Raw genomic sequence first — 17779 nt, 5'->3', positions numbered from 1 at the left:
CTGGCTCAAGCACTTGGGAGCTTACAGGGCCCTGGGGCTGACCAGAGGCTCACCCTGAGCTCTCCCAAATCCATGTCTCAGCTCACTCCATCATCCAGCCCAGGGAGAGAGGCTCAGCCCTCCTCCAGCTGCTCACCCGACTCCTGCCAGATTCACTCCTGCATTTCCCTTCTGTTCTGGAAGCCAAGCGCTCAAACCGTGCAAAGCAAAGCTGGTTTTAAACAAAAGCCATCCCCTGGCACTCTGTGCTACCTAGAAAGCACGAGTGCCCTTGAATTCCCCTTTCTCCCAGTGCCAGCCGCTCTCGAGGAAGTGCTTGCTGGTCCCAGCCTCCCCCTGGTAGTGTGCCAAGAATGTCCCACTCCATCGGCTGCCCCAAAAGCGGCCGTGGGGACCCCGGTGGTGCAGCGGGGCAGGATGGAGGGAAGCAGGTGTCTGACACACGGAGCCACACCAGGCACCTTCCCGTGGGCTCTCTGTGAAACCCTGGGCGTGCTCCCCCACGGGGAGGCCCAGCCAGGCGGGAGGCCAGCCCTTCCACACTCCCGGATTTCTCTAAAGCTCTTTTGTGTCCATCCCGCCGAGGAGCGCCCAGCAGTAACAGGACACCGAGCCGGGAGCAAAGCGCTGATAAAGCACCGGGTCCCTGTGAGCGCCGCGGGGGCACCGGAGCCGTGACCTCAGCAGATGGCCCTTTTTCTCCCCCACTAAGACCTCCTGAAACCAAAGATCCAGGAATTCCTGAGGCATCCCTGGGGATGCTCCACCTGCTCCGACCGCCGCTCCGCAGGGCCGGGCCGGGCCGGGCGCCCCGCGGGATCCGGACTCACCGGTGCCACAGGTGGCCGTGCAGGTGGTCCAGGAGCCGAAGCGCCACAGGAACTCGGGCTGCTCGATCTCGTTCTCGCTGTCGGCCGGGCGCTGGATCGTGTACTGGTACCGCACCCCGGGGTTGGTCTCCTGGAACAGCAGCTGGGGGGACAAGGGGCGGTCAGGGGGTCAGGGCAGGGCGGTGGGGGGTGGCATCACACCCCGGAGGCTTCTCCGGGGAGAGCGACCTGCCCAGCACGGTCAGAAGTGTTCAAGGCCAGGTTGGACAGGGCTTGGAGCAACCTGGTCTAAGGGAAGTTGTCCCTGCCTGGAGGAATTCCCTAAATTGCTGGGAACAGGCTCCCGCTGCTCCTGCGGTTGACACAAGTCGTGCCCAAAGCGCCTCCTGCACCCACGCTCCGAGGGCCGGGAGTTTATCCCTGTTTTTCTTAGCCTAAGCACTCCCATTATTGCCAAAGCTTTGTTGTTCTTGGAGCTTTGGCGGAAGCCAGGGCGTCTCTCCAAAACCTCTCCACGAATATTGAAACATTCTCGTCCGAAGGTTTTAATTAGGCTACAGATCCCAGAAAGTGACTTGTGGGTGCCGAGCGTGCCAGCATTCCCATTAACAGCAGCTCTTGGAGGCAGCGAGCCCGGGATCCTGCAGCTGAGCCACTGATGAAGGAAAGGGTGAGGGAAGAAGAAGATTTTGGCTGCTCAGGGTGGCCAAGCTCCAGGAGAGCCTGTGCAAAGGGCTGGTGCTCCCGAGAGTGTGTTGGGATGAGCCGTGACTGCCGGACAGGGGAGGGCCCTGGGGGTCCACGGGATGCAGCTCCGTGGCCATCGCTGCCCCTGCACCACACTTGGCACCACGAGGGGTTTTGGGCTGGAGCTGGCTGCGCCATCCTCTGTGGGATGATTCCCACTGGCTTCTCCAGAGCAAAGCTTGGCCTCAGGGTCACAAGGATATTGATTCCCAACAGCTTTGCATTAACTGGCAGACCCCTCAGCCCTGACCAGCCCAGCCAGAAGCACCAAGGCCTTGATAAGATATGGGAAGGGCCTCAGGAAATGGCTCTTTCTGCTCACACTCCCTCTCCCGTGTAAATATTTTGAGGAATGCTGCAGAGGGGATGAGGCTCAGCTGGAAGTGCTGTGGGCTGGAAGCGCTCGCCGGGCCGGTGGCGCGTGCTTGGCTGCTCCAGTGTTGGCTCCCGGAGAAGCACGCTCAGCCAGGAGATGCAGAGCCCCACGCCTGGACTCAGGGCAGTGCTGTGACAGACTGTGGCAGCTCAGCCCTGCCCAGGAAGGCTCTGACCCCCAACCCCCTGCTGTGTATCCCATCGTACCTGGATCCACACGGGCTCCACGGTGGGCCCTGGAGAGGTGAGGTTCTCCCAGTTCCCCGTCCTCTTGTAGGTGAAGGTGGTCCCTGCCACCCTGTAGTCCCCATTCCACTGGATGGTCCAGCCACCGTTCAGGAAATACTTCTCCGGGTCCTCGCTCCGCAGCGCCAGGAAATTCCCGGCTTCTGCGACTTCTTCAATCCGGATCTCCCGGGCGCCCACAGGGATAATCCCAATATCGACATAGCCTGGAAATGGAACCGAGTGTTGGTCTTGGGGGAGACAGTTTGTGCCCCTGGGTGGATGAGTGTCCCCTGGGTGGGTAAAAGTGTCCCCTTTGTGGGTGCTACTGTGGGTGCCAGTGTCAACTGAGTACCACCATCATGCCAATCCTTGCATCTCTGTAAGGCACCCATGGCACCAAACCCCACCTTGCACTGAGCCCAGCTGCATTCCCTGCTGGCTCAACCCATGAAACCTGACAAGCTGGCATTAAAAGCCTCCCTGGGAGTGAGCAGCAGCAGCAGCAGCGGTGGCAGCAAGCCTGGCTCTGCATGGAACATGACTCAGGATTTTGGGGACAGTGCTGTGCCCTTACCCAGCCCCTCGCTGTCCTCGAAGGTCTTGTGGACGGTGTGGCAGGTGGAGCCGTCCCCGTGGCAGACCCCGCACCGATCCTCCACTGCGTGCGAGTCGATCTCGTAGTCACAGCCCACGTTCTGCAAGGGACCCCCGTCAGCCCCCGACCCAGGGCTGGACAACACCCCTGAGCCCTCTCCCACCCCTGTGAGTCCCAGGAGCACGTGGCCATGAGCTCTGATGCCTCCCATGTGGGACTCTGCAGACCACAGATCACCACCCACTCCCTCATTTAACAGAAATCCAATGTCTTGCATGTGTGCTTATTCCATCCCAAACCCTGTTTCTCTAGGGAAAAGGCTAAAGGGATTGGTTCACTGCCACTAAAGGCAGCTGGAGGACCCAGGGCACAGCTTGGCAAAGCCTGCCTGGCCACACCAGGATCTCCCAGATCATCTGCATCAACTGCAATGGATTCACAGAATCATGGAATGGTTTGGGTTGCAGAGAGAGAGATTAAAGAGATATTAAAGACAATCCAGTTCCAACCCCCCTGCCATGGAAGGGACACCTTCCACTAGACCAGGTTGCTCCAAGCCCTGTCCCACCTGGCCTGGGTTGTGCTCTATATCCTTGAGGCAGCACAGAGGCTGGAACAAGTGTGTAGGACACACCCCAAGGAAATCAGGACTGTTTCCCAGTGGGGAACGACAAAAGGAATGAGCTCAGCGTGGCAGGGAGGGGACACTGCTCCCCTAAGGGATGGCTCATGCGTTTTCCTAGGCAAGGGGGTCCTCAGGCTCGCTCCCAGAGGACCAGCACAGGACCCACCTTGCAGATGCCGTTGATGCACATGTCCCGGCTGGCGTCCCGCTCGTAGCACGGCGTCCCGTCCACCACCGCGTCCCGCAGCTTCTCCGCAAAGTACTCGTGCTCCGGCCGGCAGTGCAGCTCGCAGGGGTTAACTGGGGAACCCAACAGGTACACACTAAACCCCGGCAGCGGGGGTTACAACACAAGTTACCCCTGCAGGCCCGGCCGTGATTTCAAACACTGCGAGGCACGAACGGCACGCCCGGGCCGCTCGCGGGGCCGCCTGTGAGGTTTCCTGTGTTTGAGGTCTCTGCCCTCCACTCACTGTTGTTGGGCACCGGCGTCCACTTGTAGAGCTTCCCTTTGTAGAGCATGGGGTTGAACTGGCTGCACTGGACCTGGCGGAAGGAGGGCTTGTCCGGGGGGCACAGCCTGACGTTGCAAATCCGGAACCGCTTCCGCTCCCCCAGGCAGTACCGGCCCCCGTACTTGGGCCTGTCCGAGGGCAGGGAAAGGGAAATCAGGGAGGGATTGGGACGAGAGGGACTTCAGAGTCATAGAATCCTGGGAGGGTTTGGGTTGGAAGGGACCTTAAAGCCCATCTCGTTCCACCCCCTGCCATGGGCAGGGACACCTTCCACCAGCCCAGGTTGCCCCAAGCTCCATCCAGCCTGGTGCCCGTCCTGCAGCTGCTCTGGAGGAGCTGCTCTCCATCCCACCCAGGATACCCCTACAGCTCTGCTCCTCCGCTGCCCAAGGGAACAGCAAAGCTGCCACTCGTCTTTTTAAACTAAGAGGGACTTGAAAAGCCACAATAATTTTCTCTCAGATTCCTGCCATGCTGCCTTTTCCTTTGCCACATCACTCTCCATGGCCCATGTCCCCATGGCCTCATGAAAATTCCTTCTCCAGGACACACTTTGCTGAAGAGAATGAAGTTAATGATTGTTTTAGGGCTGTGTTTACATGCCCTGGCCCGAGGGAATGCCTGTGGGAGGAGGGGTGCCCAGCACACACTTTGCTCACTCCATCCCAAAGGCAAAGCTGGAGGTTTACCTCCGGCCGCCAAAGCAAACAACTGCCCAGGAAATTCCGCTGCTTTCCCAGTTCTTGCTCTCCTGCCTGTCCACAGCTGTGTTTGGAACACTCCATAAACTACCACAGCACTTCTGCCACGGAGCTCATGTCAGACCAGAGCTGGCTCTTGACCCGGGTCTGAGACAACACAGCACTTCCCTCACCAGCCCTACAGCACGTGCCAAACGTGCCCGAGGGACAGGATGGGCAGAACACTCTGGGCACATCAGGAGCCCTCTCCCAGGGCTGCCAGAGCTCTTCATGCCATGGAAAAGCGATCCCCCTGGAAGATCACTCACAAAGCCCTTTCCTCCCCACCCCAGGGTGCTCCAGCTCCCGGGCAAGCTGGGGCATTTGGCTGAATCCCATGCAACAGCAATTTGGTGACCAAGGGGACATCTGGGGAGCAGATGGATCAGCCCAGAAATCATGGGATGGAGAAGGCAGATCCTCTGGCACTGCCCCGATGCTCCAGGCGGGAGCCTGCCCTGGCTCATGGAATGCTGCATGTAGGCTGATAAACTGCAGCAGGATTTTCCAAAACAACTCTGAATCAGACTCCAAGAATGCCTGGTTTGCTGTTCTGTCACTAAAGGACACTGGATGTGTTTTACATCTCTGAGTCTTTGCCCTTTGTTTGAGTCAGTGCAACCGCTCCCTGCCTGCACAGAGCGGGAATGACACTGGGAGGGAGCCAGAGCAAAGCCGGCCTCTCCAGAGGCTCCCGGGGGTCATCCCAGGAAATTAAAGTGTCCAAAAGCTCCTCGTTCAGACAATAACTGCAGGATGGCACAGCTTGGCTGTGTGACACAGCTGGGTGGGACTGCACTGGACAGGTGATGGCTCCTGGCCTTACAGGGAACAAAGAGTTGGGTTCCTCTGCTCTAGAGCCAGGCTGGGAGAGCTGGGGGGGTTCACCTGGAGAAGAGAAGGCTCCAGGGAGACCTGAGAGCCCCTTGCAGGGCCTAAAGGGGCTCCAGGAGAGCTGGAGAGGGACTGGGGACAAGGGCATGGAGGGACAGGACACAGGGAATGGCTTCCCACTGCCAGAGGGCAGGGAGAGATGGAACAATGGGGAGAAATTATTCCCTGTGAGGGTGGGGAGGCCCTGGCACAGGTTGCCCAGAGAAGCTGTGGATGGGGCCTGGAGCAGCCTGTGCTGGTGGGAGGTGTCCCTGGCCATGGCAGGGGGTGAGGGGGCTGCACTCACGTGGGGGTGCTGCAGTGCCTCTCGGCGCTCTGCACTCCGGCCCCGCAGCTCCGGGAACAGGCGGCCCAGGAGCTCCAGGAGCTCCACCCGCCGTCGATGGGCTCGGGCCGGTGACCCACGGGAACACACTCCCCGTTGAAGCACCACTGCAGAGGGACAGCAGAGAAAGCAGGGTAAGGATGCAGGAACTGCTGCCGAGTCTGAGGTGCAGGGTGCAGTGACACCCAGCACGTGCTGTCCCGTGGAAATCCATGTTTTGCTTGCACAGGGGTGCCTGGGGTCAGCCGGGCTCTGCCAGAGCCTGGAGCACCTCAAACAGTGGGAAACACAGAGATGCTGGGCTGTTTGGGACTTGTCTGAGGTAACAAACCCAAACCTCCACTGAGATCCCTCAGTAAGGGGATTCTCAACCCAATCTCAGCCCAGAGGGAAGAGCCAGTGAGGCTCAGAGGGTGCCTTCCCAGCAGTGGGGAAGATCCCAGGGATGACCATGGACCACCACGGCAGACAGAGGGCAGAACGAGCCTCATGCTCTCCTGCCATGGTCATTAACTGTTGGTTTCACCTTCCCAAGGATTTTTAAGCTTCCCTGAAGGCAGCCCCTCCTGGGAGCAGCGGGGGTTTGGACAGAGCATGGGCAGCAGGATGAGCCTGTCCCTGTGCTGGAGCCTGGGAAGCTCCTCCACGTGCAGGACAGGGGGTCCCCGAGGCCACAGAGGGGTCTGCTCCCCATTACCTTGTTCTCCCCACACGCTGTGCCATCCACAGCCGCGTCCAGCTTGGAGTGACACGTGTTCCCCACCGTGCACCACAGCGTGTGGCAGACGCTCTGCAGGAAACAGGTTGTGCAGGACTCGGTTACCGCCCAGCCAACCCCCAGCACAGATCTAACCCACGAGGAGAGGGTGGCCCCAGCAAAGCCCCCACACCCCAGAGAGCCCCTGCCCCGAGGGGGATCCCAGCTTACATCCATGTCGTCGCAGAAGGTGGAGTAGGGGCCGTACTGCAGCCGGCACTGGTGGCCCACGTCGTACAGGACCCCCGGGGGCACCAGGGGGAAGTCCAGCACCTCCCGGGCTGGGGGGTCATCCAGGCACAGCCCCCAGCCCCGGCTGAAAGAGAGAGGGCACAGCAGTGTCAGTGGGGCACCCGAACACGGCTCCTGCAGCTGCCAGGGAGGAGCAGCAGCTCGTTAAGGTCCCACCGCGGTGAGGAGCGATCAGCAATTCTCCCTGACAGGACCCCTGCCCTGCAACCAGCCCTGCAGCCGCTGGCAGTCAGCGGCTGGCACCCACAGGCACATATGGGTACCTGATTTTGGGGGTGCTGCTGAGCCTGTTTGGGTCCCCCCAAACTGCCCCAACCCTCCTGTCCCCCTGACCTGCTCGGGGCACTCCCTGTGTTGCCCCAGCCTGGGGTGAGCTCCCTGTCCAACCTGGGGGTGACTGAGATCTGCCACCAGCTTTCCAGTGCTCTGTTCAGAGCCTATTTCTTCATGAAATACTTTGTGATCGTTCTACTGGTCTCTTCAGTTGGCCAAAACACACCTCCAAGCCAGGAAAAGTTGGCCTGAGTTTCCTCTGGCTTTGCAGGGATCTGCAGTAAATCCCACTCTGCAGGGAAACATGCAGGGGTCTGAGCTGCTCTGCCTGTTCCAGCCCCTTCCTTAACGAGCTGGATGATGGAATGGATGGAAGGATGATTAAATCCCCATCTGTGAGCAGGCTGGGAGGATCTGCAGATACATTTGAGAGCAGGATTAAAATTCCAAAAGCTCTCAGAGAACTGGAGGAATGGTCTAGAAAGAGCCAGGACAGAATTCAATAAAAACAAAGGCAAGGGTTGGAGCGATTGGAGCTTGGGAAGAATCAGCTGCACAACCAGGAGCTGGTGGAGCTGGCAGGAGCAGCCAGCCCCAGGCCCTAGGAAGAGGAGGATGATGGAAGAAGAGCTCCAGCACTGTGGAAAGAGGCTGAAAAACTGGTTGTTTGATGTAGAGCAAAGACTGAAGGGAGAAGGAACAGACTGCAGCTGTGCCAGGGCTGCAGACATGAAGGGAGGCTGCTCCATCAGTCCCAGGCTCAGGGTGCAGGCAGGGCCAGATCCCATTTGACAAGGATGTTCCAGCAGCTGGGCTGGGAAAGAGCTCATGCCACAGTGAGGGGTGGGGAACAAAGAGCCCCCCAGCATCCTCCAGTGGGTAGAGGGGAAAATCCCAGAACTGCTGCCTGTGCTGGCATCCCACATCAGCCTGAGCCAGGGATGGTCCTTCCCTGGGGACACCACTGCCACAGCAGGGAAGGGACCTGGGTGTCTGAGGAGACAGGAGGGTCTCCAGCCCCGGCTGCCATGCAGTGCCAGGGCTGTGCCACTGCCAGGAGTCACTTTGAGATGCTTAAACACTCAGCAGTGCTTGTAAAACAGTAATCTTCTGTACAATAATAATAATCATCATCTGACAGTGGCTTTTTTCCAAACGTGAGGTCTGTTCCAAGCACAGCCAGGTCAGCAGGGTCCCATTTTCTGGCTCACTCCTTCCTGTCCTCCTGCCAACACCACATCATAACAACTCATGTCTGTGCCGGCCTCTGGCCTCTCCCTGGCCTGGGGGATGTCACAGCCAGGGACAGATGCCTGCTGGCTTCCTTCTGAAGGAAGAGCTGCCCCTTCTGGGGGGTAAAGAGACCAAAACCCAACCAGAGGAGCACCCAGCTGCTCTGTCTCTCCCCCATCCCAGCTCATAGCAGCCCAAGGTCATCACAAGCATGGAAATTCTTAATGCAAAAGTGAAGGTTAAAAGCAGAGGGCCAAGAGCACTCCAGATACAGAAAGGCTCCATTCCTCTGTAAGCCATAAATCAACAGTAATTCCTCCTGCACGGGGCCAAGCCCACAAGTCCCAGGCTGGGGTTTAGGAGCAGGAGTTCAGCCCTGGCAGCCTCCCCACCACGGAAGCCCAGCCCCTCATCCAGCTCTCCCACTGCTGCTCCTCGCTGTTTTCAAACCTTCCCGCAGCAAGGAAGGAAAATGTTCCTGCAGAGCAAGTCACTGACAGACGTGAATCTGGGCTGTGTTCCTTGGAACTTCATAACAACAGCCCGAAAAATCAGCCCTGGGTGCTAAAAATAAACAAACCCAGGGAAGAATTTGGCTGGGTCTCGTTTCCCACGTGATGCCTCCTGAGGTGACAATCATCCAGCCCGTGCAGAAACTGCCGAGAGCATCGAGGAAACCGCTCTGGCTTTGTTTGTGCAACCACAGCCCCTGTGCCATCACCCAGGCACTCCTGAGCCCCCTTCACAGCATGGGGGAGGCAGCCCAGGGAGATCATGGAATCGTGGAATGGTTTGGGTTGGAAGGGACCTTAAATCCCATCCAGTTCCATCCCCTGCCGTGGGCAGGGACACCTCCCACTAGCCCAGGTTGCTCCAAGCCCCGTCCAACCCGGCCTTGGACACTTCCAGGGATGGGGCAGCCACAGCTTCTCTGGGTAAAAGACCCCCCAGACGCTCTCAGGTGGAAGCTCTTAGAGGTGAGAGCATCCCTCTGTGCCCTGGGCCCCCAGCCCCCCCAGCACCCTCCAGTGAGGAAGAAGAGGAGGAAGGACTCACTCGAGGAAGCGTGTGATGTACTCGCGGCTGCAGCGGGACCAGGTGAGTGGGGACGTGTCATACAGGAGCTGTGGAGACATGATGAAAGGTCTTTTCCCAACTGGCTCACAGTCATTGCTGCTTCCATCATGCTGAATCCCAAAACTGTGTAAGAGCACAGTCCCACAGAGGGGAGATGAGCCACGTGCCGCCACAACCGCGCAGCCGCCGCCTCCCGGCACCGCGCGACACCGCTCACGGCACCGGCACGGGGACACGGCAGGGACAGGGCTGGGGCATCCAGCACAGGGACACGGCAGGGACAGGGCTGGGGCATCCAGCACAGAGGGCACGGCAGGGACAGGGCTGGGGCATCCAGCACAGGGGGACATGGGCAGGGACAGGGCTGGGGCATCCAGCACAGAGGGCACGGCAGGGACAGGGCTGGGGCATCCAGCACAGGGGGACATGGGCAGGGACAGGGTCGGGGGCCTGGCCCTGGGGATGTTTTACTGATACCAAGGCCACTGCCCCAAACTTTGCCCTGTGCTTTTATTTCCCACTGAATACTCAGGAATACTGAACAAGATTACCTAGTTGAACTTACTGGTGGGTGTTTTCCCACACACAGGTATCTATTGTGACCTATGATCTTGTCAAAATTTGATTGAAATCTGTTGCTGATTCTACAGACAGACCCTGCTTCAAAGCTGCTCCAAAGCCCTCCCAAACCAGCACAGGGTGATACAGAAGCACAGTTTGTCCAGATTGCCTTGGGTTATGTGGTTTTCATTAAACCTGGGGCAACCAAAAACCTAACTCTGGAATGAAATCCCCGGGGGAAGAAGGAGGGGTTGCAGCAGTGAGGAACCACTAGGAACCTTCTCCCAGCCTCCCCCCGTGCCTTGTCCAGCCCCAACTGAGCAGCGCAGAGGAAGAGGAGGAGGAGGAAGCTGGTGGTACCTGTGTCCGAGCTCGTGGGCCACGGTGAAGGCCAGGGGCAGCCCCGTGTCCTCGTTGATGTTGCAGCTCCGGTGGGGTTGGCACATCCCCGCCACGTGGGACAGCCCCAGGGTCTCACAGGGCCTGTTCATGGCAGCACAGATGTCCTTCCTTGGGGGACAGGGACAGACAGACAGACACAGAGGGCGTTGGAAGGCGGCAGGACAGAGTGTGGGACACGGCCCAGACACACAGACAGCGGCCAAACAGAAGTGAGAACGGAGCCATCCAACATCGTCCACAATGGAAACATTTACGACCTTGCCTTTCCCCTTTCCTCTCCCCATATCCCCAGCTCATTAGTAAGCATGATTAATGGGAACTGCTGGCTACGTTTATTCCATTGTATAAATAAAACTGATGCTGGGAATAATAAAGCAATTCCTATGGGGAAGCACAGCCCAGGGGTGCTGTGGTCCAGGGCAGCTCCAACCACCCAGGAGGAACAACTCCATTAAGTACAAGGCCTGAAGCGCCTCATTTCTGCTACAAAGCAACTTCCCAGAGAAGATAAAGCTGCTGGGGTTGTGAATCATCACCCAAACCACCACAATGCTGCCAGAAGCCAAGGCAATCCTTTCAGCAGCCTGAAACCCTCAGAGCAGGGCTTGACTGTAAGGTGTATAAACTTGGCCACAGCCAATTCCTGTTTGCTCTGTGGGAGGTCAGGGGCTTCCCAGAAGCTCCTCTGCCAAACCCAGCCTCCAGGGAAAAAAGGAGAGTTAATCCCTGTGTACAGCTCCTGGGAGGATCCAGCCGCTCTGGGGCTCGGCAAGAGGGCCACGGAGAAAACCTGGTTTGGAAACTTCAGCTGGAAACCTGAGCTTTGAGACCAGCCCATAGAACCACAGAGTCCTGGAACGGTTTGGGTCGGAAGGCACATCTTAAAGCTCCTCTCATTCCAGGGACACCTCCCAGCACAGTTCCAGCCCTTGGGACCCAGATATCTCCAGATTTCACATTACACATCTTAGGTGCAGGTGTCCAGGCAGGGCTCTGGTGTGGAGAGTGAGATCTCACCAGCTCCCCCTGCCTGTTCCTCTGCCTGCCCCTCTGCCTGCAGCCAGGGCAGTCTCTTCCTGACAGAGTAGCCCCCACAGCAGCGAATCGGGAGGACGCGATACCTGGTGAGCAGGACGGCCACATCGTGGTGCAGGGGATGGGAATCTCCTTTCACGTTGATGCTCTTCTGCCACTTGCAAAAGCTTTTCAAGGTGTTGTCTGCATGGTGGGAGATCTTCAGGTCCTCCTGAAAGACAAGAAGCCTGCTGTCATATCACTGCTGGAGCTGTTTGGGTTTTGGGGGGGGAGAGGGGAGAGGTCTGATCTCAGACACATGGGAGTGGAATCGGCAGAGACTGCCATCCAAATGGAACTGCTCCATGTTTATAGGCTGCTGGCTGGGTGGGAAGAAAGTCCTTTTCCTGCTTTCTTTTCATCTGTGATTCAAGCAAAACATGAAATCATCCAGTAATGGGGGTTAAGAAACACTGGAGGGAAATATCCCGTCCTGGCTGGGGGTGAAGGACGCAGCTGGGAGCCCATCCGAGTGGCCTCAGAGCCACCACTGCAGCTGGGACACGACCACCCAGCGACCCACAGCCCTCTGCTCCCACATCCATGCTGAGTTATCAGAAATCATCCTAAAAATCAGACTCAGCAGCTCCTCTGACCACACTGACTCCACCGGCCAAGACGAGGACGCAAACACTGGATTTCTCTTACACAAACTCCTGCAGGCCATGCAGACAGCCCAGGAGGGAGCCTGGCTTCCCAGGCCAGCTCCCAGTGCATCCCAGCCTGGCTGCCAGGACGGGCTGAGTCACCCTGTTTTGCTCTCACCTCCTCGTGCTCCAGCAGGATGAGCCGCACTATGGCGATGTTGATGGGGTTCCCGATGCTGGCGTGGTGGAACAGCCCTGCCACCTGTGACACGGCAATGCCAAGGGAACACAGCTCAGGACACAGCCCAGCCCGGGACACGGCTGCTGGCACATCCCTCTGCAGGAACACGAGCTCCAGGGGAAGCTGCTGCAGGCTGCTGACAACATCTCGGGGAATTCCCCAAATCAGGACAAGAACAGACACGGGCCTGGACTGAGGCCTGCGATGCTTTCCATTTACACTCGATATGATCTGTGTAGACGCTGGAACTCACCCAGAAACGCCCGGGGAACCCCTCTGCTCTCACTAATAGATGTGTTTAACATCTCAAAGGAATTCCGTGCTCTCTGGGTGCCTTCACCACCCCCCAGAAATCCAGGGATGTTACCTGAGGTCCTCTGCCCAATCCCACCCTTTCCTGGCATCAGTCAAAGCTCTCTTCTGGAATGTAAAGAGAGTAGAAGAGGGAACAGGCTGAACCAACTCACCCTGACCTATCTACTTCCTCTGTGGCACCAGCAGACTCCCCCACATTCCCACCACAGTCTGGTGCTCCTTCCCAGAAAAGCTGTTCCCATCTCTCCTGGTAACCCAGATAGTGCCAGCTCTGGCACCCACCACCTCCCTTCCCTGGAGCATGTCTCCCTTTGGGGACCTCCCTGGGAGGCCACATCACCCATCCATGGAGGGAGGCAGAAGGGAAAGCCCTCCAGCCCCACAGGAAATGGTGCTGGCTGAGCTGCTCCCGCCTGCACAGAGGTTTTGGCCTCGGCTTTGCTGCCACCCACCCGTCCTCCCGGGGGCTCAGAGCACTGAGCAGGGCAGCAAAGCCAAGGGGGGTGGTGAGGGGTTTGCTGAGGTCCCACCAGGGATGAGTCCTGGCAACCCATGGGGTCTTCTACCCAGAGAAGCTGTGGCTGCCCCACCCCTGGAAGTGTCCAAGGCCAGGATGGATGGGGCTTGGAGCAACCCCGTCTGGTGGAAGGTGTTCCTGTCCACAGGGGACAGGACTGGGTGAGCTTTGAGGTCCCTTCCAAGCCCAGCCATTCCATGACTCCACGTCTCGCAGGACTCACCATGTTCATCACGGTCAGCACGTACTTCTCGATGTTCTCCCTGCCGTGGAACTCCACCATCTTGGTGTCTGCCACCACCAGCGTCTCCACCCACTTCTCCCTGCTGATGGAGCGCTGCCGAATCCTTCTCCTCCTGTGCTGCTTCTGCTCCCACCTTTCCCTGCGCCGCTCAGACCGCTCCAGGCTTTCCTGAGATTCTGAGGGATTAGAGGGGAAAAAAAGGTCTTTTTTTCTTGATGAAATGTCTGCAACCTTGATAAAATATCTTTTTTTTTTTGTTTAATTCAAAGGAATAACCCTTGGTGGGGAGAAGACTCCACACTCAGACCCATGACTTATGTGCATTTTGCTGTGCTCTGTGTTCCAAAAGACTCTGACCTCAGTCTGCTGCACATGAGCACAACAGAAAAACAAACAAATATTTGAAGTAATATCTTTGACTGGAACGGGGCTTGCAATATTCCACAAGGAATAGGGAGCCTCCCAGAGCAGAGTTTTAGGGTTTGTACTGTACAGGAATTTACAGGCAACTCTGCAGAGATGCTTGAGAAACAACCTGAGAAACAACCCCCAGGCTCAACACTTTGGATTCTCATCCCAGATCTGTATTTTTCAGGGAGGCACAGTTCCCAACAGGATAAATTCTGTGCCCCCAAAGCTGGACTGAAGTCTTGAGCCAAGTCCCACAGCCATCAGTGCCCTGGGCAAGCCGAGACCTTGCAGGACAGCCCAGAGATTTCCTCAGGCACACGGAGACTGAACTCTGCTCCTTCCCAAGGAGAAACAACGGGAATGCGCAGCGGGCTGAGGAGAGGCCGGAGGCGGAGGAGAGCTCCTCACGCACACCAGCAACTGGGAATTCTCCAGCGGAGACTTTCCCTGTGACGCTGCTCCAAGATCAAGGTCAGGGTCAGCCCCAAGCTGGGTGAAGGCTTTACAAACTCATCCCACACAGTGGGAATCGCTTTCACGACCAGTTTGGGAGGCTCAGCCTCGCTCCCCTAACAATGGCCTTGTATATTTTATGGACTATACTGTACGTTAGCTGTGAAAGGGTGTTTGATCCCCCAGCCTGAAAAATCCCAACTATCTGGATAATTTGATGAATTGCTAATACCACTGTGACAGTTTAATCGCAGCGGCTTCCTTGGAGCTCGTTTCCATTGTGTCCTTGGCTGCTGAGCTTCCAGCCGGGACGTGAGGGTACTGCAGAGCAGAGGGTGCCCAGGGGGGCTCCTTTGTGGCATTTTCCTTTGGGATGATGCCCCTCAAACACTTGCCCAGCTGTGCACACAGGCTGTACCACGTATTGACAGAAGCTGAACACCACCCAGCAGCCCAACACCATCTGGCTGTTGTGGTGCTTTGCAAAGCAAACCTGCAGTGCATCAGGGCAGGGTGGAAGGGTGGCAGTCACCACAATCCTACAGACTTTGGGATTCCTTCCCAGGGCACGCCCAGCACATCCACCCTGCTAGCCCTGACTGCAGGGGAGATCCACATGAGTTACACACGGGCCATAGCACACCCAGAGGAATGAATTTTCAAGAATACACTTCAAAGTCAAGAATAGACTTGAGTCCAGAATAGACCTCAAAGACTTGAAAAAGCCGTTAAGATTATTACCAAAGATTAAGTAATTAATTTAGATTATCAGAATGCCTGAAGATAACCTGATCATAGCAAAAAACACCCCAGTTTCTGAAAGCAGAGAGCTCTAGGAAATAGCAAACCAAGGGGTTTCACTCCCAAAGTCCAATGCCCCAGCAGGTTTAAACTGAAGTTTTCAAGAGAATGAAAGCAAATGTTCAGCCACCACATCATCTCCCTGCTTGCAGCAGGGCTGGGAGAGGATGAGAGCGAGAGGCACACGCTGAGGTTCAGCACACACCGAGTCACTGGTGGCACCAACATTGCCAGATTAACAGAGGAAGGGGCAGTACCTGGCACGCCACAGGTGTCCCGTGGGGCTGGGGGGCTCCTGCCCCGCTCTGCCCCGTCCTGGGGGGCCTGGCGCTTGTATATCCTGTGGGGCTGAGCTGCCCCCTCCTCCCGGGGGCTGCTGGACACGGGCTCGATGAAATAGTCCTCGTTCAGGAGCCGAAACACGCCCTTCTGGCAGGAGAGACAAGGGGCACTGTGAGGGCACCTGCACTGGCACAGGATCAGACTGAAGGACCTGGGAGTGGGAGTGACCATTGGAATCACAGAATCCTGGAATGGCTTGGGAGGGAAGGGACCTCAAAGCTCACCCAGTGCCACCCCCTGCCATGGGCAGGGACACCTTCCCCAGCCCAGGTTGCTCCAAGTCCCATCCAACCTGGCCCTGGACACTTCCAGGGATCCAGGGGCAGCCACAGCTTCTCTGGGCAACCTGTGCCAGGGCCTGCCCACCCTCACAGGGAAGAATTCCTTCCCAATGTCCCATCTAACCCTGCTCTCTGGCAGTGGAAAGCCATTTATTCAAACACAGAAAGCTCAAAAAGCAACCACAGCCCCCACCTGAGAGCAGAAGCAGACCAAGGATCCCATGGAGTTGCCATCCCTCCAAACTGGGAGACACCGGCACAGGCACTGCTGGTGATCCCTCCCTCTGTCCTGTGCCCGTGCTGGGGACACAGTGAGGTTCTCAACCCCAGAGTCCCTGTCATCCCACAGCCCCCTCAGGAACGGGGATCTGCACATCACCAGTTACATGGTACCCTTCCCCCAAAACTGCTGCTCTTCCACACTGTCGCCTTTGGAAACATCTACAGTGGAATAAGGCAGGGGAGAGTTCAGGAAACAGGGAGTAGTTTCAGTCCCCAGGAGCTGTGCTGGCATTAACACCTCCAGCTCCAAGCCCCTCATTGTGCTCCTCACAACCACACATTTATGAACTAGAAGGCAGAGAACTGCTGTCTTTGGGAATTTGGACACAAATAGGGAAGCACAGCCCCAGAGAGTTCCCAAACCACTGGAATCCATGGGAAATTTACAGTCAGCTCATCTGTGGCCACATCAGCCCTACGTGCTGGGATCCTGACCCTGCTGCTGCCAGGAGTTTTGCCATCACTTTCAGCACAAAGGGGGACTTAGCTACTACTATTTCCTTGTGGATTCAGGATCCTTACGGATCAGGGCTGTACTTACCAGGCCATCGCAGGTGCTGAGGGCGGCCAGCCCTCCCTCTGCCCGGCTCCGAACCTCCCCGATCATGTGGCAGGGGTTGGAGGTGCGGGGCTGGATCTTGGCTCCGGCGATGCCCCCGAAGCGCCTCTCGCTGACAAACCCCGGGGCCAGGAGGTTCCTGTTGAGGCTCAGGTTGAATTTCAGGGGTTGTCCTCTGTAATGCAGCTCGTAGAAGGCAGGGAACTTGCTCCTGGAGGCAGGAGACCTCCGGTGAAGGGCTCGGTGAGTCAGGTCGTAGGACAAGAAGGATCCGCTCTCGTCAACCTTGATGGGATGGACGATGTCGCTGCCAGGGGGCGGCGGGGGCGGCTCTGGGGAGAGGGGGTGCAGGGGTTACCTGCAGGGCTCCTCACCTGTCCTCTCCCACCCCTCCCTTCCGCTGGATGAACTCTCGCGGCAGGAACCCAAACTCCGGTTGGATCAGGTCACTGGTGCCCGCTGGGACGGCACGGAGCAGGGAAGAGCAGGGACCCCACCTCGGGAGGTCCGGGCTGGGGTGTGCCGTGGGACAGGGTTAAGGTCAGGGTCAGGGACCGGGCGGGGAGGGACGGGGGGATCGGGCAGCTCCGGAGCTCCGCTCTGCCCGGGCTAGTCCCGGTTTCCACGCACACACTCCCGCTGCTAAACTCCAGCCGCCAGCAAAAAAACCACCAACCAAACACCAAAATAACCCGCAAAAAGTCAAATCCCAGCTAGGAAACGGTGTTCGCACGCCGTCTCCGGGGGCAAAGCGACCCCCGGGCACTGAGCGCCCCGGAGCCTCCCCGGCCGGGCGCACCGGGAGAAGCGGGAGGAGCCGGGGGGCACCGGGAATGCCGCGGGCAGCCGGGTCCGACCCTGCCCGGCCCGCCGGGGAAGGGGCTGCAGCGGCGGGGGGCACCGGGGTGCCCGGCTACGGCCCCGCGGAGCGCCCCGCGCATCCCCGCGGACATCCCGCATCCATCCCCGCGCATCCCCCGCGCGCCCCTCCCGCGGTCCCCGCGCGGACCTGTCCCCGCGGTCCCTGCGGCCGCGGCCAGCGGCAGGCCGGGCAGGAGGGGCAGGAGGGGTAGCAGGGGCAGCAGGGGCAGGAGGGGCAGGAGCCCGGCCGGGGCCGCCATGGCTGCGGCGCTGGGGGCTCCCGCCGGCAGGGGCGGCGGGGGGCGGGGCTATGGGTATCGGGGGCGTGGCTCTGAGCACGAGGCGGAGATATTCAAATCGGGGCGTGGCTCCGATCTCCGGG

The 17779-nt window shown here is 58.4% G+C and overlaps 1 protein-coding gene across 1 annotated transcript in view; it reads right to left on the bottom strand.

The window, feature by feature from the left end:
- The window catches only part of ADAMTS7 (ADAM metallopeptidase with thrombospondin type 1 motif 7), a gene marked incomplete at its 5' end in the record, with an annotated part of 32417 nt that extends 14814 nt beyond the window's left edge, over window positions 1-17603 (bottom strand). Inside the window, 16 exons of the mRNA XM_050309752.1 lie at window positions 831-972; window positions 2160-2404; window positions 2755-2875; window positions 3567-3700; window positions 3874-4043; window positions 5836-5981; window positions 6572-6664; window positions 6803-6947; window positions 9446-9589; window positions 10388-10537; window positions 11551-11675; window positions 12269-12352; window positions 13387-13583; window positions 15330-15501; window positions 16519-16868; window positions 17546-17603. Of these exons, the coding sequence (XP_050165709.1) occupies window positions 831-972; window positions 2160-2404; window positions 2755-2875; window positions 3567-3700; window positions 3874-4043; window positions 5836-5981; window positions 6572-6664; window positions 6803-6947; window positions 9446-9589; window positions 10388-10537; window positions 11551-11675; window positions 12269-12352; window positions 13387-13583; window positions 15330-15501; window positions 16519-16868; window positions 17546-17603 (2476 nt within the window). The remainder of the gene's footprint in view (window positions 1-830; window positions 973-2159; window positions 2405-2754; window positions 2876-3566; window positions 3701-3873; window positions 4044-5835; window positions 5982-6571; window positions 6665-6802; window positions 6948-9445; window positions 9590-10387; window positions 10538-11550; window positions 11676-12268; window positions 12353-13386; window positions 13584-15329; window positions 15502-16518; window positions 16869-17545) is intronic.
- Between the last annotated feature and the right edge of the window lie 176 nt (window positions 17604-17779).

Source organism: Myiozetetes cayanensis, unplaced genomic scaffold, assembly GCF_022539395.1.
Source record: "Myiozetetes cayanensis isolate MyiCay16 unplaced genomic scaffold, myiCay2020 scf14, whole genome shotgun sequence".
NCBI classification, from domain to species: Eukaryota; Metazoa; Chordata; class Aves; order Passeriformes; family Tyrannidae; genus Myiozetetes; species Myiozetetes cayanensis.
Note: the sequence above shows the minus strand (reverse complement) of the source record. Positions and strands in the feature narration are given on the sequence as shown.